The sequence below is a fragment of the Pochonia chlamydosporia genome, chromosome 2 (assembly GCF_001653235.2).
Source record: "Pochonia chlamydosporia 170 chromosome 2, whole genome shotgun sequence".
NCBI classification, from domain to species: Eukaryota; Fungi; Ascomycota; class Sordariomycetes; order Hypocreales; family Clavicipitaceae; genus Pochonia; species Pochonia chlamydosporia.
Genome location: NC_035791.1, coordinates 1,443,251 through 1,468,763, shown reverse-complemented (window position 1 = coordinate 1,468,763; position 25,513 = coordinate 1,443,251). Strand labels below are relative to the sequence as shown.

Here is a 25,513-nt window from a genome sequence, read left to right as displayed (position 1 = left end):
TTTTGCCTGCCAATGTGTACAGTTTTTACGTAAACACTCAGTCGCACAACATGATGGGCACAGGAGCGTACAGCAACAATATTGACAACTACGTCGATGCCTACATGCCCACAACCCAAAGAGGTTCTCAGCCACGTCTTGGCAGCCCATCAACTAACATGGGATGTATTGATCGACAGCATTGATTTGCCAATAGCGGGAAAGCTGTATGCATGGCACCCTTCTCTCAGAGCTGTTGCTGATCTGTGTGCAGAATGTGAAAGTTGGTCGAACAAGAGGGTATATATACAGAGCCTTGCAGTTGTTGCTTAGGTACTAGTCCCTCTTCTTCAAATATTTGTGCTGCAAAACTGTACAATTAGCAAAATGCATCTCAAGTCATTCATTTCAATCTGCCTCATTGGCCAGGTGGTAGCTCAGGCTACTACCGAGCCTTCCTCTGGGTCTGCGTCCAAGACGTTACCGCCTTCGCCGACTGGCTCTATCTGCCAGCCTCACGGTGATCACTGTAAGCATCCTGATCTTACATTCGTCCTCGTCGTATCATGTGTTAATGAGCCCAGGGCACTGCCACGCTTCGTCTACCAGTGCGGTTGACAACCACTCCGCTACCGGATCATGCGAGCCTCACGGTGACCACTGGCACTGCCCGTCTGGAGTTCCTAAGCCGACTACACCTCCTGCTCAGACCCAAACCGGTGCGAAGCCCACAGCCACGGGAGATGACCATGATGACCACGATGACCACGATCATGGAAACGGCAAGGAGTGTACGCCTCACAATGACCACTGGCATTGCCCATCTGGTGTCTCTGCGCCCACGTATCCTCCCACCGCTGCCCCTACCAAGGCTCCTTCAAGCTCAGGCTCAAGCTCAGGCACTGCTGCTGCCGCTACGTCGACTACAGTCACTGCTGGGGCGGGTCGTGCCAACGTCATCGGTGCTGGCTCGTTCATTGGGGCTGTCCTGGTCGCCGCTGTCATGGCATGAATTCCTTCATTGTGAAGAAGAGAAGCAAGCAGTGAGGAATCTATGAGAACTGCATATGAGCAACATCAGTCGGACTGCAAATGGCCGCAGAACTCACTGGAAGACAACAGACCGCAAGGCAACGAGATTCCGGACGGCAGCACTTACCACGCATGGACCGTGTCTTACATATAAGAACAAAACTGTAGAGTAGGGAGAAAAAGTAACGAATCACAAATACAATACCAATCATGCCCGTATTACCTTGTGAATGCACCCTGGTCACCGTTGCCACTCCCAAGACCCAGAGACAAGTCATGCTTGAACAACCAGTGAATACGGCCCCGTTGCAAGTACGCGCTGGAAACTCAGACCGAACGGAGCGAATTCACAGGCATATGCCCAAGAGTACTGCAGGTGATGCACCTAGCGTCATCGCACTCATGCTGAAGCGTTTTGGACGGATGATGTGAATGCCAACTGAGCCAGAGGAGTCCCGTGACTGTGAGGGCATGCGGTCGATTTCTGTTCGTGCGACTCTCACCGGACGAACGACAAATGTTGCTCGAGTATTCGACGTGTTCTTCAAGGAATAATGGCAAACACGTTCATGGCGTTTCCCTCGCACGAACCAACGCCTTTTGCGGCTCCTTTGGACGTAACACAACATCGACATTTGGCTCGGGTAGATCTGCGCATCGACATTTTTTGACCAACATCGTGAGGCTTGAATGGATCATCAGCCACACTTTGGGGTTGGCAGGGTCTTGCGGCGTCTTCTGACTGGCCCAGCTGTCTTGTGGCCCTGAAGGTCCCCTGACCCACTCATGCGGCCCCTTGGCCAGTGCGGTAAAGCTCCGGCAAGCTTGCGGCAGTGAGGAAGTGAAATCCAAAAAAAAAATCCCAAGCTGATCATGTTAAACTTCCTATCCTCTTGCATCATCACCGCAAACGACAAGCTCACAGCTGCGGGACACTAGCACACAAAATACCAGCGGGGTCAATGCCACATGCTTCTGTCTCTGGAGCTACTTTCCTCGTGAGCAGTCTGGTGTTATCCGCCTAAAGTTCTCTCAACTGCGCTCCTCTCTCGCCACATCTCGCATGACAGGTCGATTTCCGCCGTTTCATTCTACAGCTGTTCACGCCGAACCTGATGACTCTCTAGTCCCAGCAGACACTTGACTCTTCTTCCCTCTCGTCCCTCGTACCTGCTGCTCTTTTCCCCCTCCCCCTTTCTCCCCCATCCCTCCATATATATAAATGCCACGCCAAGCGACGCACGCCGCCGCCACTGCCGCCAAGATGTCCAAGTCAACTCTCGCCATGTTTGCTGCCCTCGGAGCCGGAGGAGGCGCTGCTCTCACCGCGGCTGCCTATGCTCTGCGATCTTCATCGTCCGAGAACAAGAAGCCCGAGTCGCAAATCGCCATAGCCCCAGGCACCAGACCGAACACCATCACTGCCAATACCGCACTCGCGATACCCTCGCAACAAGTCTTCTCAACTGCACCCGCTGTGCCAGGCGGGCCTGTAAACCCAGCCGGTCTCTTTGAGTACGGCTTCCCTGGTCCGATATCAGATGTCGCCAACCGATCTGCCCTGATATCGAGCTACGACCGCCGAACGCGCAACCCGCAATGGGTCATAGAACACATCACGCCCGATTCTCTCGGCCGTCGGGACGGTGACCGTAAGCACAGCATCTTCTTGGAAGACGACTCCGTGCCACCCAAGTTCCGCGGTCTCCTCAAGGACTATTTCCGCAGCGGCTACGACCGTGGCCACCAAGTCCCGGCTGCCGATGCAAAATGGTCCCAGAAAGCCATGGACGAAACCTTCTACCTCTCCAACATGTGTCCCCAGGTTGGCGAGGGCTTCAATCGCGACTACTGGGCGCACTTTGAAGATTTCTGCCGCCGCCTCACCGGCCGGTATCCCTCTGTCCGCATCGTCACCGGCCCGCTTTACCTCCCGCGCAAGGATCCCGTCGACAACAAGTGGTACGTCAAGTACGAAATGATTGGCAACCCACCATCCATTGCGGTACCCACGCATTTCTACAAAGTCATCTTCGCAGAAGACGGCAAGGTAGGAGGAAACGTGGCCATCGGCGCATTCGTCCTCCCCAACGCACCTATCCCCAATGAGAAACCCATCACCGACTTTGAAGTCCCTATTGAGGCGGTTGAGCGTGCCTCCGGACTAGAATTTGCAACCAAGTTGCCCGTCACGAGACGGAAGAGACTCTGCGCGGATACTACCTGCGCACTCGTCATTAGAGAGTACGCTGATAGGCAAAAGGCCTTTGGGAAGGGTGGTCAGCGGGCTATTTCCGCTCCTCCTTCGCCATGATTTATGAATATTTTTTCTTTCTTTGCTTCTTTCGTCTTTGAGATTTGAAATGTAAGAGGGGTTAAACTGTAAGAGGAGGTCATGTTATAATCTTGTAAGAGGGGGTTATATTAAGAAGAGGTTCAATACTTGCATTTTGCTTTGTCACTGCATCGGATTGTATATCCGCACTAGCGTTTTGAAATACACGAGGAATCTTTGTTCCATGACAGCGCAAGCTTTATGGTTGTGGGATGGAATGTATATTATCACCATTAGATAGATTAACCTCGATATGGTCACTACTTTTTGTGTCATTGAATGTGCCTTGTGCCTTAAATGATTGCCTGTATTCCCAACGCCTTGGTATCTGTACGGCACTCATCTACATACAATACATGTCCTAGAATACAGAACCATCTGTCCACAGAGTTTGTTTTCACCCGTTCTTGATTCAAGCGTGTAAATGGAAAGACTGAGAGCAGTTCTACCGCGCCCTAGTATACTTCCCCTGTCGCTGTTCCTGTCGTAAACTCTCCTCCTGGCTCGGCAGGGGAGCCCGCCGTCTCGAATCCTTGTCATCATCTGCGTGCAAAGGTGGTGGGGGGACAGGGAACGGAAAGTTTCCTGGGGGAGGGACGTTTCCCATCGGTGGGATGAGGCCGGGCGGTAAAGCACCAGGTGGTGGGAGCGGCACGCCCGCCTTCTTCATCAGTTCGAGCAGCTGCGCCGGGTCAGGGGGATGGTTGGGATCCAGGCCCGGTAGAGGTGGAGGAGGAGCGCCGTTTAGTCCTGGTAATGGGAAGGGAGGCGGCGGAGGACCGTTCATGTTTGCTCCCATGTTGAGGGGCGGAGGAGGAGGGAGGCCTGCCGTGAGACCGGGTGGTCCTGAGCCACCGCCGAGAGGAAGGCCAGGAATACCAGGGAGGCCAGGCGGCGCGGGGAGTTTAGGCGCGTCTTGGTCGACCAGGGCGTCCATTTCATCTTCCATTTCTTGCTGTTCTTCTTCTTGACGCTGGCGACGGTTTCCGCGACGGTCCCATGTGCCTTGGGCTTCGGCGGCGGCTTCGCCAATATGGTATCTGTCCTGGAGGACGTCTGCGTCGCCTGGTCTTGCGCGCGTCCAGAAGCGTGTGATGCGGTCGTTGGAGCCGGATGCGAGGACGTGGCCGAGCGGGTGCCAGTCCAGCGACCAGATGGCGTAGTCGTGCGCAAAGGGGACTCTGTGCATCGGCCAGACGGACTGGGCTGGTGTGGTAGTCGGATCCATGCTGTCGTAGGGGGCGACGGTCAGGGGTTGACCGGCGGGTGGGTTGGGAGAGTCAAGGAGGTAGTGGAAGAGGGAGCCGTCCATTCCTCCTGTGGTGAGGAGGTTGGCGTGGACGGGGTGGAAGGTCAGTGTCGAGATGTCCTTTTCGTGGCCCTTGAGGAGGCAGATATCTCGCATCATTCGGAGGTCGAACACACGCGCGGTCTGGTCGCGTGCGGATGTGGCGAGGCAGGCTCCGCGGACTCGCTCAAACATGACTTTAGTGATTGTGCTTTTGTGTCCGTGGAGAGTGGTGAGGCAGCGAGTTGTCCGGGGATCCCACAGCTTCACCAAGTGGTCTTTTGATCCGGATACCAGCAACCCCTTGGTGGGGTGCCAGTCCACGCTCTTGGCATCCCAGCCGTGTCCTTCGAGCTTTGATTCCATCTGACCGAGGGCAAAGTCGAAAATCTTGAGCGTTGAATCGTCAGAGGCACTGACGAACTTGGCGTCGTTGGGGCTGAATGCCAGGTCTCGAATTGGATCTGAGTGCGCGTTTATGCTTTGGACATTGTTGAAGTTTGGTTGCCAGTACTTGATGAGACCGTCGTGGTCGCCGGATATCAACCAGTCATCGCTGTGGGAATACTCTAAAGCCCGAATTGCAGAGTCATGAGCCTGCATGATGGTTTCAAAGTTGAACCCCGTGCCATTCCAGAGGGTGAACTCGCCGCTTGTCGAGGCTGTTAATAATCTGCGGCCTTCTGGGGTCCATCGAACGACATTGATGGGATGCTTGATCTTGTTTAGTGACGAATGGAGATGTTTGGTGGGTATTGTGTCCGCGGCATTTGTTGGCCGTGCAGCAGGTGGAAGCATCTTGAAAGGTTAGCATGACGGTTTCATCGCTTTATATCAAGTTGTTACTTCTTACATCCACGATGTAGCTCGCGCTTGGCCGTTCAGCTTCGCCATCATATGAGCCCTTGTAGTTGGGGACTCTATTCCGCAGCCAGTGTGTGACTGTGGAGCTGTAATCGGTAACAGGTCCTTGAAATAAAGTGTTAGTCTTGTTGCAAGAAACTGACATACGCTTCCTCCTATGATTGTGTGACGGCAGATGTGGTGCTTGATGCCCTCGCATCGCGCCGGAGGGCTAAATGAGAAGGAGAATTCAAAATTCATCATCATCTCGGCAGGAGCACTTATGGCCTGATTGATAATTGGATCATCACCAATGACAAGGAAAGACAGCCTACTGGCATATATCAAGCTCATGGTTGATACCCAACGCTCACTTCAAGCGCCCAAGCCTTCACTTGACGTTGCTCAACCATGGCCCAACCAGTGACTCTGTCCTGACCAGCACGCCTCGCACAGCCTCCAGCAATCCTCGTGCATGAACCAGGCCAGTCGAAGCAAAGGGTAGACTTGCAAATACTTACTTCGACCCCGAACCTTCACAAATGAGCCATCTTGGTCGCCGCCTCCCCGATGCTCACCACGTGGCTCGTAAGCCATTGCTGTGGCTATGGAGCAGAAACTTCACGCATGCACGTCTTGTGAGCCGGCGCAATGAACAATCTAAGAGGGCAATGCGGAATGAGTCGGAGGTAAGTATTGCTGGCTATTTTTCGATTGAATATCAGCTGGGCGAATTGTCGTCAGGTGGATGCCTTTGTTCCAGCTGTCCCTGTGGTTGGCCGATGTGACGGAGCGCGTGGGTGAAAAGAAAATGGTAAAGTTTGGCCGGCAATTTACCGACGCGCGAATCAATGTCATGTGACGTCCAAGTTGGACGCGAATGACTTGCTTCAACTTGGACGCTGAATATTTGGAATGTCTATGATTCTAATCTAATACTCTGAATACATTCATTTCATTTTTGCAGTGTATTATTTCAGGGAGACTTGCAGCTTTCTTGGCGCTGAAAATTATTATCCAAAGCGACGTGATGTGTTGCAGCTCACCATGACAGCTTTATCGATAAGACAGCCAAACACAAGCGCAGATACCACTTGACTTGTCTAGCTTTCATTTTGCTCCGGATCCATGGTCGTCTTGATCTTGCGTATAATACGTGCGGGATTACCCGCGACAACATGAAATGGCGGCACATCCTAGAAACGTCAGTTTTGAACCGCGTGCTGACACATATCAGTTCCTGACACGTACCTTGGTGACAACACTTCCAGCCCCTACCGTGGAACCTCTACCGATAGTCACTCCAGGTAAGATTGTGGCATCTCCCCCAATCCAGCAATCTTCCCCAATGGTGATAGGCGCACCTGACTCTGGACCCTTGATACCGTTGCGAATTTCTGGCTCGACTGGATGCTTGCCGCTGTACAGTGATACATGAGGCCCAAACATTGTGCGATCGCCAACAGTGATGGGGCAGGTGTCAATCCACGTGGAATAGCAATTGATAAAGACTCCCTTGCCCAACTTGACCTGCGTTCCGTAGTCTACCAAAATGGGAACGTCTACTATCGGGTCGTCTTCAAATTGTGCCTCGTCCTCGGCGGCATCAGGCAGTTCAGGTGGCAAGGGGGTTGTATCACCTACAAGCCTAATGTAAACGGATTGTGAGTGGGTTGACGGTGATGTCATTGTAGCTGACGAGCAGCTCATCAAAAAGACTCACTCTCTCCAAAGTCTAACTTCTTCACGTCGTGAAACCTCGCCCATTGCGGCGTTATACCGCCTCATAGCTGCCTTGCCCTTAGCCCTTGCGGCTATGAGTTCAGGCGTGAATGCATGGTACATCTCCCCCCGAAGCATCTTTTGCTTGGTTTCGGAGAGGGGCGGGGCAGACATGACGGCCGTGGGGGAGTCTGAGGCAATGGGAGCAAATTGCAGGAAAAGAATGAGTATAAAAGTCGGAAATAATTCACAATGCTTTCAAAGAGAGATCCTACGGTGCTTCAATATGCAATTGACTGCAGAAATGGTTGAGGCGGGGATATTCTCGGAGTTGTTGATATGGAGATCCAATGACGGTGATTGCCAGCTGTGGTCAACTGGTTCGTCGCTGGGCTTAGTAACCGCCTGGGAGCTAGTGAGCCTTGAGTTTAGTAAGAGCATCTCTGACTGTTGAACATGAAATGATGTACAATAGCTTGAGTTTGCTCGAACAACTATTCCATCAGAGCTGACAACACGTTGGACACCACCAGACTCGCTTAAACCTTGTCTTGTCTTCCTTCTGTTCGGCTTTTGAGCTTCTGCATGTCTCATGTTCCGCGCCGTGCAGCAGGTCATGTGATGCGCTGAATGCCCTGAAGCTTCATGGGTTGGGGTTCTTCAGTCCATGAAGAGCAGATTGAAACACCGGTGATCAGCTGCACCAAGGGTTCAATTGCTCCAATATTCGTCTTTCGATGCTGTCCATCGTTGAAATAGTCATAAACTTGCGCTTCCCATCGCGCTCAGTAGATCTTTACGGTTCGAACATCGACATGTGATGGCCCGTGAAGGACATAACTGCATCGGCAGTGGCAAAATGGCTGACAGACCGAAAAGGCGGCAGAATCCTCAATTCAGTCGTTGTGCCGAGCTTGAAGAAATTTGTCCCAAGGGTCCGCGGTTCGGAAATTTTCGAAGCTAACCTGGTCTATATAATTTTTCTTTGTCAACCTCGCTCTCTGAACGAACCTGTGTCAATTAGGAATAGAGCTGTGAAACTGGGCTTTCACATGCTTCTTGGACAACTGACCCCCGTTCCTGTCTTTGCCCCTGCTCACGAACCGCATGCCAACCATCAAAACGATGTAAATCTAGCGCCACGATTGACCGCTGAGCACAGCAAAGACCCCATCAAGACCCGCTGTCTGCCGTGCTGGTCGCCACTTTGAAGACGTTGACGAATCGTGACGAATGGGCATGTCGGAGCAGGGCATCCTTGTGCATGACATGCTATTGTTGGCAGTGGCCTGCAGCAGAGCTACATTGGAACGAGAGCAGCTTGCAGATGAGAATGATGGAAAGACTTCGATTCGGTCGATTGCTTGTTGAGGCGCTATCTGGGTCCTGGATCCTGATGGTGGCCGCCATTGTGCCTCGTTTTCTCCTCAACCTCCTCATTCCAGACGCGGGGACGGGTAGACAACTGCTCAACATGGCCTGGTGGCTGAGGGGAAAACAATTGATTCGATCTGGTAGCCAAGACAGAACGTTGGCGAATTTTGCGCCGGCACAAATAAGATCTTACCGTGGAATTGAAGGCGCTTTTATCGTGGTGCTCCCATGTACCTGGTTGGTCGGCCGGCCACGCCGCAAGCGTTGGTGCTGCGTGGTGTTGTACTTTTGGCGTTCCGAGACTTGGAAGCTTGAGAAACTTGGCGGATCCATTTCGAGACTCGAGACTCGACTTTGCCCCTCCATTTAAGCTTGAGCTGTGACCTGTTGTTACCAATTGATCACCCTACCATCAACACCATCCCTTTTTTATTCCTTCCCTTATCGGGGACTGTGAGCTTCAGCTATATCCTCACGGCTGGCCATAGATATTCGCCCTCTGTGACCTCTTCTGCTGATTGACAGTCGCGAGGCAGCACCCAACATGAGCACGGCCACGGCCACCAGCGTCGATGCTGCAAATGGCGCCGCGACCAACGGAAATGCCAGCAAACGTCGCAATGGCAAAGCAGCTCCCGACCTGGTCGAGGCGGAACCTAAAGACGCGACCACTATTGAGAAGCTCAGATCTTCGACCCAGAAGAAGTATCGCCATGTAGCAGCCGTGCACTCCAAGAGCCGCCCGTCGTGTTTGAGTCACGATTCCGATGCCACACCTAGCTTTATCGGCTTTCGCAATTTGATGGTTATTGTTCTTGGTAAGCGCGCAAGTTGTCGCTGATGGGAGAGAGTGCTGTGGACTAACGCGGGTGTAGTTGTTGGCAATGTGCGATTGATGATTGAGAACTTGAAGAAGGTATGTCAACGATACTTGATCTCAAGACGGACAAGGGCGATTATTCCTAACCTCCTCTAGTATGGCGTGTTGATATGCCTTCGATGCCACTCGTACAAGAATGAAGACGTCCTCATCGGCGGACTTCTCTACTTTCTCATTCCCTGCCATTTATTGGTCGCTTACTTGATTGAGCTTGCTGCAGCCAAACAAGCTCGCGGATCACGAAAGCGTCTCAAGCCTGGCTCGTCTGGTCCGTCAGAGCAGGACAAGAAGCAGTTTCATTCGACATGGGTTCTGGTTGCATGGGCTCATGCCATCAACATGACACTCGCTTTCTCCATCACAACCTTTGTGGTATACTTTTACGTTCATCACCCTCTTGTCGGAACCCTGACGGAGATGCACGCCGTTATTGTCTCGCTCAAGACGGCCTCGTACGCATTCACGAACCGAGATCTTCGCCACGCGTACCTGCACCCCGTTAAAGGAGAGCTTATCCCCGAATTGTACTTGCAATGCCCGTACCCGAACAACATTACCTTTGGCAACCTCGTCTACTTTTGGTGGGCGCCCACGCTAGTATACCAGCCAGTATACCCGCGCACCGACAAGATCAGATGGGTGTTTGTGTTTAAGAGACTCGGCGAAGTCTGCTGCCTGAGCGCCTTCATCTGGTTCGCCAGCTTCCAGTACGCTGCGCCCGTTCTACAGAATTCCCTCGACAAGATTGCCTCGCTGGACTTTATCATGATCCTGGAACGCCTTTTGAAGCTGTCGACTATTTCGCTTGTTATTTGGCTGGCAGGATTCTTTGCCCTCTTCCAATCGTTCTTGAACGCACTGGCTGAGGTGCTACGATTCGGCGATCGATCATTTTATGACGACTGGTGGAACAGCGAGAGCCTCGGGGCGTACTGGAGAACGTGGAACAAGCCCGTGTACACTTATTTCAAGCGTCACGTCTATGTTCCCATGATTGGACGCGGATGGAGCCCCTGGGCCGCCAGCTGCACCGTTTTCTTTGTCTCTGCTGTACTGCACGAGGTTCTTGTTGGTGTTCCCACCCACAACATTATTGGTAGGTTGACGCCCTCTCCTGGACCTTTCTTTGTTCTACTTTCTCTAACGTGCTCTCAGGTGTCGCGTTTCTAGGCATGTTCCTGCAGCTGCCGCTCATCGCGCTCACAGCACCCATGGAGAAGATGAAATGGGGACACACAGGCCGTGTCATGGGCAACGTGATCTTTTGGGTGTCCTTCACCATCTTTGGCCAGCCGTTCGCAGCCTTGATGTATTTTTACGCATGGCAAGCCAAGTACGGCAGTGTCAGCAGACAGCCCATCCTTGTAGCGCAGGCATAGTTGGATACATTGGACGACGTTACGACCAGGATAGTTTTCATCTTTGAATAATACACACACGAGTTGTACACCAGCCATACACCTCGTGATATCAAAGCACTACCCCGTATCCCATCCAAAACATAGTCCAAGCTACCCCACAAACGGAATCATAGTCCCAACCCTCTTCCTATACTCAACATACTCGTCTCCAAAAAACTCAACCAACTTCTTCTCCTCCACCTTGACCCGACTACTGAAAAACTTCCACAACACAAGCCCATACCCCACGAAGCAAATCACATTCCCCATGACCAACTGCGTCCCCAATCCCCAGCAGAAAAACCCAAAATAACTAGGATGCCGCCATACGCGATACACACCCGTCGTAACAAGCACATGCCCGCTCGCCCTGCTCGTCTGCACTACATGATTGAAGTTCTCGCCCGCGACCAGCATGGCCTTTGAGCGAACCACCTGTCCCCCCAACACCATCACCAGCCCCATCACCAGTAGCAGCGTTCCCATATGAAACGGCACCCAGCTCCTGTCCGGAAACCACACATTTGTAATGAAGCACTCCACACAGGCTGTTGCATGGGCGATCGGGTAGGCGGGCCAATTCGCAGTCAGGAGAAAGGAGTGAATACTCGCATGTGGCTTATTCGCCGTAGCGGTTGTCCAGAACTCAAGGAAGTGGAACGCCGATAGGGCGCTGAGGAAGAACGGTATCCGCCAGAGAGGTGAGTTTGCGAGTGTGAGGAGAATGGCGCCCACGAGGCCGAGCGAGAAGGTTGCGCCGAGGGCGAACGCCCGGACGGATATGCCTGCTAGGTCTGCTGGTATGCGGGTGGGAGATGGAGTGTCCCAGACGGGTGTTCTTTGAGGGCGTCGGTTGGAAGGGGGGTTTGTGTGACGGTTTTCGAAGCTGAGTGTTTCGCTCCATGGTTGAGACATCGTTGCTGGAAGGTTATGGAGTGATTGCGGGAGGGGAGGGGGATGTGAGTTGATATATGTTGGGGCTGCTTGTATTTCGGGGAATTTTGTGTGAAACTGCAATGATTGTTCTGCGAACAATGGGTTGCGCCACCAGACGGATTGAGGTTGGAAGTGTGTGATGGAGTTGAATGTGGTTTTTGTTAGGAGAAGGCTTTGAAGTGGGGCGATCTGAGGATGCGTTTAATATTGCTTGTTGGACGTACGTCACGGTTGGATGGCTACAATGGATGTGATTATTGTGATTATGATTACATTGATATAGTAGGGGCTAGTGATTTGTAACATAATAATTTGCAATTGTTTGCGTTGGTGCGCTGCTCGTGCGTCTGGTTCTAAGCGGGTGGCTCGCAAGATTCATAGCAGCCGTTGCAACTGATTTCATCGTCACGTCGCAACTTGATAGTTTTAGAATGCGACCCAGGGACAATATAACTCGGGAACGAGGCGATCCAAGCGACCGCGGGTTGACTTGATGGTCGCAGGACGCTACAGCCTGTGCTTCTTATGTAACCCTGGCTGACTTTGCGCATTCATCTACAGTCCTCTTACAGAGTCCAGATATTCAGGATTTTGGCGGCAAATCTGCGCATGTGGCCACATTAATGGGAATCTGCTTCTGTAGGTATGGCTTCGCATAGCGATGAGGCTGCATATTTCAGTACTTGCAGGGGTCCTGCACCGCGCAGCTCAACGCCTCCGGTCTGCCCTTTCGAAAGGCCAGTACCGTAGAAGACGTACTTATAGCGGACGCGATGGTTCGTGATTTTGCAATCCAGTGGCATCGATTCGCTTACGCCGTACCGTACTGAAGTACGACTATTTGTAGCCATCGAAACACTGCTTGGATTGGCGTCGGCCGCATATATCTGTTGGTTTGTACATATTCGTAACATCATTCCGCTGCAATATTAGAGACCACCTTGTACTGAGAACGATGATATTATGAGGATGATGACGTTGATGAAGCCCCAGGTGCAAGGGATCCAGGTGTTCATTTCGTAGTATCCGGCTTTGTACACTGCTCCAAGACTATTCCGCATTAGCACGAACCCAAGAAAACACGGCAATCAGAAGCGTAGACATACACAAGCCCGACAATGCTTCCTGCTAGAATGGCCTCAATTCCAGCTATCAAGAGGTAGATGATCGGCACCGCCCAGAGAAACCGCCATGATGACTTATTAAAGCCGTGGCTGAAAAAGGCCACTAGCACCGCGCCAAGATGGAAGAAAATATAGGTTATCAAGGTCCATATCACGGTAAACTCCCAGACATCTGAAATATGGTACAGCGTGTACCTGCGGTCGGGCGTGTGGTCCTGGAGCTGCTTGACATTCAGGGAAGGGAATGGCGGTGTCTGGTAATCGGGCGGCGGACTTCCCGGGGAAGACATGTCGATGGTCGCGAAGGCGAATTACGCCTTCGACAACGGCGATGTAGTTACTTCTGTCAAAGAGGCGGCATCGCAGTTCGAGGTGGTCGCTCGCTTGGGAACAATTCTCTGTGAGGTGTCAAAGTGTGTTGTGGTGAGGACAAGCAGGGGTTGGGCCGTTGTTTCTCCAATTCCCCATTTGGTCTGCTGTTTCCACTTCCCCAGGCGAGACGTCATTTCAGCCTCGGCAAAAGCTCGTGAATGGAGACTAGCTAGCTCTGGCCGCGGCGCCCGACACCTCAACATCCTTCTTCTCGCATCTACACAAATCATTGCACAACAAAGTCAAACCAATGGTGCGGTAGCAAGCAATACTCAATGCTACATCATGCCTGCAGATAGACTCCTAAATACTGTCCTGCAGTATTACCAGGACGTCCACGATGCCGCAAAGACGGACCAAATCATCGGCACCACGACCCATTTGCTAACGCAGCTCTCCAACCCGCTCAACCTCGGTGTCCTCACATCACAGCTTCTCACGGCCCCGGCCATCTGGCACCGAAACGATGGATCCAAAACTGCCGTAAGGATAATCGGCATATATCACACCGCCGCCGTTCGCGTGCGCGAGAACGAAATCGAGGGCGTCAAACGCAAAGGTCCATCTGAAGGCGGAGGACTCCGATGCGAAGAATGGACCCGAGCAGTTGTCAAGGGCGCTGACGAGAGGTCTCGACGGTGGCAGCACCTGCTCGTATTGACTGGTGTGTTGATGGGTATGGAAGGCCAAGATCGACAGTCTTTGTCGAGAGGGCTGCGCAATACCTTGGAGCAAGCTGTCGTCATGGCCGCCAATCTCGCCCTTGAAGGAAACGTCGAAGATGGTCCCGCAGCCGCAGTATCCATCATCACGGCTTTGAATTTTGCGTTTCCTATACTCTCCGAGTTTCACAGAGCTCAGATAAATTGCAATGCGCTGCTACCAATTGCCATCTGGGCAATTACCGGAGAAGAAGGCTTTTGCGATGCGCAGTTCCTCAAGGCAGTCAGCAGAGACACCACATTGCAACCCGGCCATATCTTCTCATGGCCTGAACGGTCTGCTTCCTGTCAGCTATTGCGGGACATGGACAAGCAACCATTGATGACAAACATGGGCCCACTGTCCAAACTGGCAGCCTTTGCTGTACAGAATGCGACTGATACTCCTGTGGTGTTGCAAGCGCAGGATGCTTTGTTAGTATTTACTGCCAGGGTCCTGGATGCTTGGCAAAAGAATCGATTTAGCGAAATCGACCCGGCCTTTGAGGGTTCTCACTTGAGCCCTGAAACGGCACAAACCACCTGGCCATTATTGTGGCAGGTATTCAGAAAGCTCATGTTTGGCACGACAGCCGTCCTGCAGGCAATTGTGGCTCGCGGTCTGTTGGATCCGCACATGTTGATGCACGGCATGGCTCCCAGCGTTGCCTCCAAGTCGTTGCAAATATTGCGAAATATGTTCTTCATCTCGAATAGAAACGGAAACAGCGCGTTCCAGGTATACACATTCGCTTACATGACGTCGCTTGACGTTTTGAGTCGAGACGGCCCAGCCACCGAAGCGTTTCTCAGAGAAATCCGACCTGCGGACGCAATTCTCAATCCGTCAGCACACCTTCACATGACGCTCGATTTATTCTACCTCAACGTGGCGGAACATCTCCCTCTCACACTCTCCACCGACGCATGCGAGCTCCTCATTGTGAAGCCCGCAATCTCATACCTCTCCCAAGAAGGCGCCATGTCACCATCCATGACCGAAATCTTCGAATCTGCTCATAGTGCCATTCTATCCGTGCTCTCATGCCCACAACACAGCGCACTCACCATCAAGATTACACCCTTTTACATTGTCAAAGTCTTTGACTCGTTCCCTCAACACATATCCCCACGCCAATTCAGAGTCGCCTTCAAAACCGTCATGGAAATTGTATCTCCGCCGTTCCCCATCGCCGCCATAGAGCCACACATGTCGGAAACACTTTTGGACATGCTTCGCACTAACACCATTACCGCGAGCAAGACCTTGCTCCCTACCAAACCAGACACTGTTTCACAAGCACTCGAAGAAACGCAAGAGGAGCCCTTATCAGAGCAAAGTGCCTTGGTCATGACGCTGATAGATTCTTTGCCATTCTTGCCGCTGCCGTTGGTGGAGGAATGGTTGGCAATCACTGCCCAGGCCATGAATGAGATTGAAGACCCTCGGCTGAAACTACCAGTGAAGAAGCGATTCTGGGACATACTGGTAAATGGGGAGATGGACGTGGAGAGGTCGACGATTGGAGTTGCTTGGTGGGGGACAAAAGGAGGCAGAGAACTTGTGCTGTTTGGAGGCGCCCCTGAACCACCTTTGATGAGTGGTGCGTTGGGAGGGGATACGAGTAGCCGGTTGTAGGCTGTGAGAATCAGCTATTCATCTGTTGTATACTATGTTGTTCACGAACAATGCGAAACTGAGTATTTCGTCTCAAGGGCAGCCTTGATTCACGGTGTATAGTTGCAAGTTTGGGTATATATTGTTCGACATGTCGAGCTCTCACGTTCAACTTGCACGTTTTGTCATATCTCTGTATGCCTCGGCTCCGACTTTACGATGTTGAATCTGCTGCTTGTAGCACTGCTGGTTCAGCACTCAGCAGCAGATAGTCTTGCCTCGTCGACTCCCCCAACTTCAACCTTATCTGCCGAGGCTCCTTCATCTACGGCATCTACAGTCAAACAGCGGACCTCTCACCCCGCGGCGGGAAAGCTCTCTCTGGGTATTATTGGTAATTCGACTACAATACATGTACACCTTGGCCAAGAAACAGCATCGACTAAAGCAGCTGCACTGCGTAAAGGCGATAGCTCCTTGACCGACTTGTCTCCAAGCATAGCACCTACGGCTGGTCTGACTACAATCACGACTGTTATCAGGAAGACTACTGCAACTTCCTCCGCCCAACTTGCAGATATCTTGCAGGGCAACTTGAGGATAAACGAAGCCGGCAACTGGAACTCATCACGCCGAGAATCCAAGGCAGAAACCATCTACTCATCTCCTAACACAAACCAGATATCAAAACATGCCACACCAACTACACCTCACACAAGCAACGCAAACACATCTCCGGCACCCATTCCATCTCCCTATACCTCCCCATCCTCCCCCATCCCAGAGCAAACAGCCATCAACCTAACCTGCCAACAACTCCAAAAACGAACACCCCCCTCCTGCGAACCCGGCAGCAAAGGCAACCAGTTCTGCAAAACCAACTACCCCTGCAATCCCACCCTCCACCACTTCGAGACGTGCCAGGACAAACAATGCCGCTGCCTCCCCATCCCCTGCCAGCAGAACAAGCCCGACGCATGCACCAACCTCCCCCAGCAGTGCAGCCAAGACGAATACCCGCAGTGCATCCTCGAGCCCTTCCTCTACGGCAACCAGACCGTCTGCCAGTGTCGACCGAAACAGCCCGGCTGTCTGGTCTTGCCGAACCCGCACAAGTTCTGCCAGGAGAGGCTGACGTGCGCGGGGGGAAGGCAGAGCACCAGCCACGACGTGAATCTGGTGTATCCCGCGTTTCCGCAGTGCTCTACGGGGGATGAGTGGGAGGCGTTTCCGCTGGGGAAGTGTGTTTGTAGGGAGTTTACGTGTACGGTGCCGGCGGCGGGGGGTGATTTGGAGTTTTGCGGGGGGTATGTGAGGTGTGGGGAGGGGATGAAGGCGGGTTGTTTGCCGAAGGTTACGGTGGAGGATATGAAGGGCGGGAAGGGGTTCTGCGCATGTGGAAAGGGGTAGTGAGTTTGTGGTTGTGCTGTGTGGTGGTGATGCTGTATTGTGGGTGTGTTTGGGCGTTTCTAAAGGCATTGGGATGAGACTTGGGGATAGATTTGTGGATTGGATACGTTATCACGGCCAGGGACGTAGTGTTAATGAATTGTATTTGTCGTTTTGTGCGACAGATAGTGAAATACTGCTGGCCTGGTTATTGTGAGGATAGCAAATGCATTGCATCGTTTGCCTGGTTTGTGACTTCTTCATTCAGACAGATAAATGTCGTGAAGAATCTCAAACCGGCATATCAGAGTATTGAACGCTTAGGAGAGCTTGACACTTTAAAAGCTTGCAACTGCTAGTGTTTTGCAACGCTGGTTCACTCATCATGAACGCAAGGTTGATCCGATCTTCCACCTCCGTATTGACCTACTAGCGCGTATAGCAATGCTTTACCGCAACCACACTACCTACATAAAACGGTTAGCTCTTTCAAGATTTTAAGGCTGTTATCTAAGATTGCATCTCTTTGTGGAACTTACTTCTGCTGTGAAACCACGAACCCTCGGTCAAAAAACCATGCCCCTTGTTCAAATTGCTGCTGAGATCCTCTTCATCAACATTGCTAGACTTATCCGGCCCCTTTGTTGTAAGGAAGCCGAGTTGTCAAATGCGGGCTACTCATGCATTAACCTTCTCTTGCGGAAATGACACCCCTCTGGCTCACGGGCTCGGATAACGCTTCAACTTCCTCTCGTTTTGCTCGCTTGGGTTTGCGACCATCCGGCCAGCCCAGCACGCTTTGCGCGTTCGTCCAGTCACCGTCATCACCCCATACTTCAGTCTTGATAGTTTTCCAACGTTCATCACATGAATCCTTGACTTGGGTTCTGCAATACCGGACCTTGGACACCGGCTTGGGATTACCCTCTATCGTCTGTGTTGCTGAGGACGTATACACCGGTGGCTGTCGTTTTTTGGTCAAATACGCGTCATAATGCCTTGATATTTCACCTTGCTTAGTGAGGGACTTTACATGAGACCATGGCCATTTCGGATTGTCCAAATCCTTGGCAACTATGTGCTCAGAGTTAGCGAATGAAATGCGTGGATATAAAAGAGAGTAGCTGAAGGGCCGTTACCAAGTCCTGATGCGTTTGCATCGTCCCAAAATTTACCCCAAAGTTTTTCATCCACCAAATAGGCAAACTCTTCTTGGTAGACGAAGTTAAGGCCTTTCTTCATGAGTAAGTTGCACACCCGATACTCAGCACCCCCGCGTAGACATGCTACTACGTTTGCGGCGCCAGTTTTATCTGCGTAAACATACTGGAAGAATGCATCCATCATGGGTCGCCTCGCGTCCATCCATTGGGCGTTGATCTTGTCTAGGTCGCCGGGAAAAGGATGAGGGCCGACTCGGATGTGTCTCCAACTGGGGCTGGTCTTCACGGTCTTGGAGTTTTGTGCCATGATTCTGTTGCGCCTGGATGGACGCTGGCTGGGTCTGATACAACAAAGTCCCTTCTTCACCTTTACGGGCGGTTCTTGGTTTGAAGGAAAGAAAACATTGAATTGAGAGGAATAATTGCGGCAACTGTACGGAGTATTTGGGCAATAAATCAGACAGTGTTACAGCTGCTTGACAGCTGGTGGCAGCTGGCGCATCGACAGTGCCAAGTCTGGTGTAGGAGAGAAATGAATTGACATTTTAAAAGTGAAGCTCTGGTTCAGAAATTGTGAAAGTTTGGACTAGTAGCCCGAGAGGGCTCTGGACTACTTCATTGTCACCATCTGATCTTGTAGTGAGATACATGCTGCATCTTCATTAGCTCAAGCCGTCGATCCGATCAAAGCATAGAATGTCGGCCCCAAACTTATTACAATACTTTAGCTGGCAAAATAAGAATAAAGCTGCGAGCGATGCTGCACCGCAACTGTTCGCCCATCGTGATATCTCATCCGCCCCTCCGCCTTCCTCTCACATTTTCTCATACTAACCTACATCTGATGAGGACAAGGAACTTGGCATCTTGCAGGCTGTTCCCGCCGGAAATCTCGACCAACCTGTCTCGCAGAGTCACTGTGCATGGCGCGGGTAAAGTTTATGAGAAGCAACCTGTGGACGTGTTGCATCATCGTCACCACGTTGTCACACTCACACAGCGTCAGTAGAGCTCATTGGCGTCAAGCTTCTGTGTTACACACCCTCGTCAGAATTTAGCAAGCAAGCAGGATACGGAGTATTGACGTGCTGTAGAGATCGCATTTGATATATTCGTACATACGTTACTGCTACTCTGCGGCCGCCTCATGTTCTATATGCGCGAAATACTTGCCTTGCAACTTAATGCGAATTCTGGGAAATTGTTCTTTTGGCTGCATATTTGCACATTGCCTGTCCCTCATCCGCAGCTCAGAGAAAATACCCCTCAACATCCCCTCATCTAGCTTTGACACACAATATCTCTTCCCCCCAAGCTCAAGGTTAGTTTTCTCTCTGCCACTTGAATGCTGTCTCTCCAACACAGGCCAATGAGTATAGGACTAACACCCGGCATACCCGATAATTGGAGCCAAACGAGATGGCCACCACCAACCATCACCACCATGCATACCAGCCAAGTGGACCAAGAGGGGCATCGTAAATTGATGAGCAGATAGAAACTACAAAAACTTCTTGTACTTGAATGGAACATCCGTGTCACCACCAAACGAGATGGTCCAGTAGAATAAAGCTAGCCATGCATGTTCTGCTGGGTGACATTCCAAGATTGGACTTGGCTGTGGCTCACGGTTGCATGCAGCAGCTTGTCAACTTGGCCTTGTTTCAAACAATTGGTACATTTACAATCTTGGGGGCAGGGAAGCATGTACCGCCACAATCATGATGCGTGGCATATTCCCTGTATTGCGCAAGAATTGATGGCACCAGACGAATTCGGAAATCAATCAGCTTCCAAGGTTCCCACGCGGAGACATGGGATGAGATGAGACGAGATGAGATGATCATTGGACTACCAGATTTGCCAGAGCAAGGCAGAGGACCAGAGGACGTGCATGGTCGATTCCCTGCTCAGATGGTTTTCGGAAAGAGCAATGGGAGTTTGGGAGGCCGTCGCCCCCCACTTTCTTGGTTGCTACTTCCCAGTCCGCTAGGTGTTACCCCGCCAAGGTAGCTCCTTTTCACTTGTTGTCTAGAGTCCGATACATGGAACAACCTCCAGCTCCCAATTCTTCATGTCTACCAGTTGGTATCCGGCTCGAGATGACGACGACCCCTCAGTTCCTCCCAGTCAGCCCACTTGACCCAGGTGCTCGAGTTGCCGATCCGCCGGCGTCTCTGGCTTGACATCATCTTGATCCATCAATGGTGCTCGATGGCCACACTCTGGCGACAGCCGCGACAATCAGACGTCCTAGACCTGCATGGAAGAACCATAATGAAAGCGAGAGCGCGCCAGGACCGTTTCCTGAACATGGCATCATCGCAAGCGTTGCATCTCTCCCCCAATCCTGCCGTGTCATGGGGCCCATTCTCAACAAGCTCGAGCACAAGACTCGCTACCAACATCCACCACGACTCTACGGTTAAAAAGGTACCAGGCGACTGGATATACGGGTAGCTATGCCGGGACCTCATCTACCAAGCTCCCAGCCGCAGGACGGACCCTGCCCTTTTGTGGGACAGCTCCATCGCTGCGGCTTTGGCCGTGGACAAGCTGAGGCACCATTCAGCTGAACCAGGCCATGGTTGCTTGTTTCGGCGTCCACGATGGCCGTGAGCCCGACTCGCTGCCGAAGGAGGGGCATCAGTAGGTGTGGCGTAGCAACATGGGGCCATGGGGAGCTGCGCATTCGTCGATCCAACAGGTCCAGATCGGGTTGCATGTAGCTTGCTTCCCATCGCATGCCTACCGATGTGGATGTGGATGAGCGAGAAGAGGCAGAGATGATGCAAGAGGTCGTCTCTCACATGCGGCGCCCATATATAAAGTCTAATACCGCCCGTAGCCTTGCTCACTGAGAACCAGAGATCAATCTCGCATCGCCGTCTCACACTCATCAGTTGCTTCTCATTCAATCTATACCCTTCCCTCACAAAGCACTTACACACACTACCTTCACAATGTCTTACCGCGACAACGACAACGACAACGTGAGTTACAGCTAAGGGTTCTCAAGAAATTGGCTCACCTTGAGAGCTTGCCTCGAGCTACCCCGCTCCGTACAGGCTCATAATACTAACACGGGTAATTCATCCAGTCCAGCTACGGTGGTGGCAACAACGACAGCTACGTAAGTCAATAATCCTTGAAGCTTGACATCGATTTAAAAAGAGTATCCCGTTAACAATTCAATCCAGGGCTCGTCTAACCGCCGCGACAATGACAGCTACGGCTCGTCTGGAAATGATTCCTATGGCTCTTCTGGCCGTACTGGCGGCAGCGACTCCTACGGCTCTTCTGGCCGAAGTGGACGCGATGATGATAACAGCTTCGGCTCATCTGGTAACAACCAGTCTTCCTATGGCTCTTCGGGCCGTGACAATGACAACAAGTTTGGCTCCTCTGGCAACGATAGCTACGGCTCTTCTGGCCGCAGTGGCCGTGACAATGACACTAGCTTTGGTTCATCCGGAAATGACAGCTACGGCTCATCTGGCCGCACTGGAGGTAACGACTCCTATGGCTCATCCGGTCGCAGTGGCCGTGATAACGACAACAGCTTTGGTTCATCTGGCAATGATAGCTATGGCTCTGGCAACAAGTCCTCTTCTTACGGCTCATCCGGCCGCGACAACGACGACAGCTATGGCTCTTCTGGCCGCAGTGGTCGTGACAATGACAACAACTTTGGTTCCTCTGGAAATGACAGCTACGGCTCATCTGGTCGCACTGGTGGCAGTGACTCGTACGGCTCTTCTGGCAACGACAGCTACGGCTCCGGCAACAACAAGTCGTCATATGGCTCCGGTGGCAACGACTCCTACGGCTCTAGCAACCGTGACGACGACAACAGCGGCGGCAGCAAGGTCGGCAAGTTCCTCGAGAAGGCCGGCGATGTCCTCGGCAGCGACAGCCTTGCTAGCAAGGGCCGCTCCAAGCAGGGCCGCGATGATGACTACTAAACGACTTTATGAGACTGGCCTTGGTCATGGGCTTTTTTATTTTTGCAGCGATTGATACTCAATTGATGAGACGGTCTTTTTAATGAGACTTTGGAACATTGATATAGCTTTCAGACAACAAGTCTTGATACTTCAGTCTAAATTGACACTAATGATTTGTGCCTCAATTTTTTGTCCATATTTGAATTGCTCTCTTTATCTTGCTGCTGGCGTGTAACCATTATAAATGCTAGGCCTGTGTGAACATGCCAGCTATATGGACTTTGGGGTGGGGATTGACTGGGAGCGTAATCGGCAGGATAGCACAGAAACGCCGTATAGGACAGAAGCAATCCCATTATGCAATCTACAAAATCAGTCACCTTACTCATCTTGTGCAAAGCAGTTCTTGAAATGCAATAATAACTATGCTATTCATCCGATGATGAGTTGCAAACCTAGCACCGTCGCCATGCACAACATGCCTATACCCTTGCCTCCAGCCATGTGCATTCATACGTCATCACGCATCTACGTCCCTCAGTTGGCCAAGTCCTCCGCCAGCGTCTTTTCCACCTTGACAAGAATGGTACCATCTGTCAAACGACCCTTAGAATCAAGCAAATGGATAAATCTATACCCCTGTCCCAATCGATCTAGCCGCACGCACGCCCAAGCCGCAAGATCATCTCTGCCAAGCTCATCATCCCGCACCGTGAAGCGCACAAACGTCAATTCTTCCACCAGGCCATCGACGTCATTGAATGAGATTTGCTGCTTGCCGAGATCTATGTCGGTGCCCTTGTGGGTCTTGGTGCGAGCCTTGTGCCGGACATCGGTGTCTAGACCGTCGGATGAACCTGGACGGCCGTGGGCTTGGGGGTCGCAGGCGTCGACGTGTAGTTCGGTCTTGATGTAGGGGTTGAACTTCTTTTGGGATTTGTCGCCGTGTGGGAGAGGGATGGATTGGGCGGCGAGGAAGGTGAGCGATAGGGTTAGTGTCTTGTAGCTGATGGTGTTGGGGGATTTGTTTGCTTTGTTAGAGCGGTATCCTATCATGGGGGTGTTAGCACCTTAACATAGATGTGAATAATGGTCGGGTGTGTCTACCTTCAGGTTTGAGGACGTATCCCCCTGTTCCGGCAAACATGCCTTCGTTCAGCATCATGCCCTCATCTGTTTGTTGCCAGTTTAGTGCAACAACTTGGGCGCCGGATCCCCAAAAGACAGTGGGTGTCATATTTGAGGATCGGATACGAAGTCCAGAGGGATAAGCACGCAAGAGATAGTCTCTGTTGTGAGTGAAGAGCTCCTTGGAATGATTCTCGCGGTGTTCGATAAACTTCTTTTCAGCCAAGGAGAAAATATGCGTCGGCATACTAGCCTCGGGTTGCGTCCACGCCTTAAATGTAACAGCCTTGGTGTAGATGCCCAACTTGCTTAGCTGCTGGATGACTTTGGATGGTTTCTTGGGCGGTGCTGCCTCAGCTGGCAAGCGCTCATCATCTCCACTGTCAGATTCTGCCGCTGCCGCTGGCGCATCTGGCGGTGCATATTTGACCTTGATGAGAATCTTTTGCTTCAGTTGCTCAGGGCTTGGTAGCACTCCCGGCTTGATCTCGCTCTCGTTAACAAGCATGCCCTTCCAAACCTCCTTCATGATGTTGGCCATCATGACTTGCTGCTCTGCACCACAATGTACTTCGAGACTGATGATGAGTGGCATGTCTGATACCGTAAAGGCGCTTTCTCGAATCGCTTTGCACACATCTCGGAACGAAACTTCTTTGGTCAGTGTGTAGCCGTGAAGCACTCGAGGCTCAACGACAGCTACTTCTGGCACAACCTTGGTGTCGCTCTCGGAAGCTACACTAGGACTTGCACCGGCGGAAGTCTTCCCGGTGTGTCTTCGTTCCAAAGATTTACCCAAACTCGTCTTCTCGAGCTTTGATGTCAGACTGTCTGGAATTTTTTGCTTCAGCTTATCAAACGTGCTGTAGCGTTTCGACTTGGCTGTTTTCGTTCCCCCCTGGACCTTCTCATCGTCCGAATTCGAGTCGGACGTATCTGACAGGTCTGATTCATCTCCATCCCAGACATCAATCTCAACGCATCGACAGCCCCGCAGGAGCACATTTGTATATGCGTCAGTTGTACTGTCACTGTACAGCTGGTTCCCCGTCAAGTAGGTGTTGTGGCTGGAACTGATAAAGTAGTTTGAAAGCGGCCAAGATAGATCGCTTCCCTTCCACGGCCTTGTTATGGCAGCATCTTCGGAAGTCATGTACTGGAGGAAGGCGTTCAGATCGACATCAGGCTGGCCCAGCAATTTCGTCGCAGCCTTAGTCGTACGATCATTATCCTGAACCTGCTGAATAAAGCGCTCAACTTGACCGGGCGACCATTTCCCATCGGCATCGGCATGAGTCTCAAATATGGTCTTTAGGTAGGATAGGAAGGTGCTGTTTAGAGTCGGAGTCGCACGAAGAGCCTGACTGGCTCCCCCACCAGCTTGCTTGAGTGCATCGATGTGGTCGTCGGTGGTCATTTTGGTTCTGTCTCAGAGCGGGTTGTTTCAAAGAGTAATGAACACGCGGAGTCAAGATTGTAAGAAACGGGTGGCCAGTGGGAGGACGAAAATCCAGGAAATTAAAGAATTCAACAGCTGTCTTTGACTGAATGTTTCAAGATCAATGCCCGGTTTGGAGGCCTGAAACCGCCCAACGAGTACGAGTCAGCTTGGGTGATTGACCAGCCCCTTGCCAAGGTCGTTCACGAACCCACCAGGACCAGCAGTGACGGGTGCTGATCCAGATGTAACAGGGGGCTCAGTGTCAATAAATGTGCGTGATTCCTTGTTCAGGTGCCTGTGATCATTGAGGGGAGCACAAGCCTGTTCGAAGCAAGGTGAGCTGAGCAAAACAATGCGGATGCACAGCCCTACTGGGCAGAGAGCCGTCTGGGTTGATCTTTGCCACCAGACGGACCCTGGGCCATGTCTGTGTCTGTTGTCTGTGGGCCATCGTCGGATAGCGTGATCATCAATGGCTAGTCGCATGCACGTATATTGTCAACCGGTGTCCCTGTGAGGGAAGGCACGACCGCAGCTACCAACCTGTCAAGTGTGACCGATCTCTCTTCGAATCGACTTCACAGATTCAGGCCCACGATGCTGACTCGCTGAGTTCTGCCAACCGCGAACAAACCGTGAACAGCATGGCACATGCTGAAGCCTCTTGCAACAGCTTGCAATTATCAGCACATCACCGGACATATTCATCCACTGCCCAGCATGTCCTACCTGTGCGCCCCTTGACTCCTCCAATGCTTCCATTTCAGGCACAAACAAAGGGCGGTGGAAACTAATACAGACACAGAATCAAAACGTCACACGAACCTATTGAAGAAAACAA

At 51.8% G+C, this 25,513-nt stretch overlaps 10 protein-coding genes across 10 annotated transcripts; 6 read left to right on the top strand and 4 right to left on the bottom strand.

Annotated features, from left to right (window-relative positions):
* Window positions 1–366: 366 nt before the first annotated feature.
* On the top strand, window positions 367–991 carry VFPPC_02589 (hypothetical protein; the record flags this gene model as incomplete). Its single annotated transcript, XM_018282212.1, has 2 exons — window positions 367–508; window positions 564–991. The coding sequence occupies 2 exons, from the start codon at window positions 367–369 to the stop codon at window positions 989–991; spliced, it is 570 nt and encodes a 189-aa protein (XP_018146592.1).
* Window positions 992–2,275: 1,284 nt separating this feature from the next.
* Window positions 2,276–3,325, top strand: VFPPC_02588 (mitochondrial nuclease; the record flags this gene model as incomplete). The annotated part of the gene is made up of 1 exon (XM_018282211.1): window positions 2,276–3,325. The coding sequence occupies one exon, from the start codon at window positions 2,276–2,278 to the stop codon at window positions 3,323–3,325; it is 1,050 nt and encodes a 349-aa protein (XP_018146590.1).
* A 466-nt stretch (window positions 3,326–3,791) lies between these two features.
* VFPPC_02587 (polyadenylation factor subunit 2) lies at window positions 3,792–6,074 on the bottom strand (the record flags this gene model as incomplete). Its single annotated transcript, XM_018282210.1, has 3 exons — window positions 3,792–5,432; window positions 5,488–5,603; window positions 5,999–6,074. The coding sequence occupies 3 exons, from the start codon at window positions 6,072–6,074 to the stop codon at window positions 3,792–3,794; spliced, it is 1,833 nt and encodes a 610-aa protein (XP_018146589.1).
* Window positions 6,075–9,117: 3,043 nt separating this feature from the next.
* On the top strand, window positions 9,118–10,832 carry VFPPC_02583 (diacylglycerol O-acyltransferase; the record flags this gene model as incomplete). Its single annotated transcript, XM_018282208.1, has 4 exons — window positions 9,118–9,391; window positions 9,449–9,489; window positions 9,550–10,549; window positions 10,609–10,832. The coding sequence occupies 4 exons, from the start codon at window positions 9,118–9,120 to the stop codon at window positions 10,830–10,832; spliced, it is 1,539 nt and encodes a 512-aa protein (XP_018146587.1).
* Window positions 10,833–12,718: 1,886 nt separating this feature from the next.
* On the bottom strand, window positions 12,719–13,203 carry VFPPC_17593 (hypothetical protein; the record flags this gene model as incomplete). The annotated part of the gene is made up of 2 exons (XM_022429289.1): window positions 12,719–12,839; window positions 12,902–13,203. The coding sequence occupies 2 exons, from the start codon at window positions 13,201–13,203 to the stop codon at window positions 12,719–12,721; spliced, it is 423 nt and encodes a 140-aa protein (XP_022285684.1).
* A 367-nt stretch (window positions 13,204–13,570) lies between these two features.
* VFPPC_02581 (peroxin 8) lies at window positions 13,571–15,625 on the top strand (the record flags this gene model as incomplete). Its single annotated transcript, XM_018282206.1, has 1 exon — window positions 13,571–15,625. One exon carries the CDS (start codon window positions 13,571–13,573, stop codon window positions 15,623–15,625), a length of 2,055 nt encoding a protein of 684 aa, XP_018146585.1.
* A 198-nt stretch (window positions 15,626–15,823) lies between these two features.
* On the top strand, window positions 15,824–17,014 carry VFPPC_15527 (hypothetical protein; the record flags this gene model as incomplete). Its single annotated transcript, XM_018293280.1, has 1 exon — window positions 15,824–17,014. The coding sequence occupies one exon, from the start codon at window positions 15,824–15,826 to the stop codon at window positions 17,012–17,014; it is 1,191 nt and encodes a 396-aa protein (XP_018146584.1).
* Window positions 17,015–17,678: 664 nt separating this feature from the next.
* VFPPC_02580 (hypothetical protein) lies at window positions 17,679–18,463 on the bottom strand (the record flags this gene model as incomplete). The annotated part of the gene is made up of 2 exons (XM_018282205.1): window positions 17,679–18,067; window positions 18,133–18,463. 2 exons carry the CDS (start codon window positions 18,461–18,463, stop codon window positions 17,679–17,681), a joined length of 720 nt encoding a protein of 239 aa, XP_018146583.1.
* A 2,656-nt stretch (window positions 18,464–21,119) lies between these two features.
* On the top strand, window positions 21,120–22,121 carry VFPPC_15526 (hypothetical protein; the record flags this gene model as incomplete). Its single annotated transcript, XM_018293279.1, has 3 exons — window positions 21,120–21,149; window positions 21,257–21,289; window positions 21,357–22,121. 3 exons carry the CDS (start codon window positions 21,120–21,122, stop codon window positions 22,119–22,121), a joined length of 828 nt encoding a protein of 275 aa, XP_018146582.1.
* Window positions 22,122–22,640: 519 nt separating this feature from the next.
* VFPPC_02578 (1-phosphatidylinositol-4,5-bisphosphate phosphodiesterase delta 1) lies at window positions 22,641–24,648 on the bottom strand (the record flags this gene model as incomplete). The annotated part of the gene is made up of 2 exons (XM_018282204.1): window positions 22,641–23,152; window positions 23,211–24,648. The coding sequence occupies 2 exons, from the start codon at window positions 24,646–24,648 to the stop codon at window positions 22,641–22,643; spliced, it is 1,950 nt and encodes a 649-aa protein (XP_018146581.1).
* Between the last annotated feature and the right edge of the window lie 865 nt (window positions 24,649–25,513).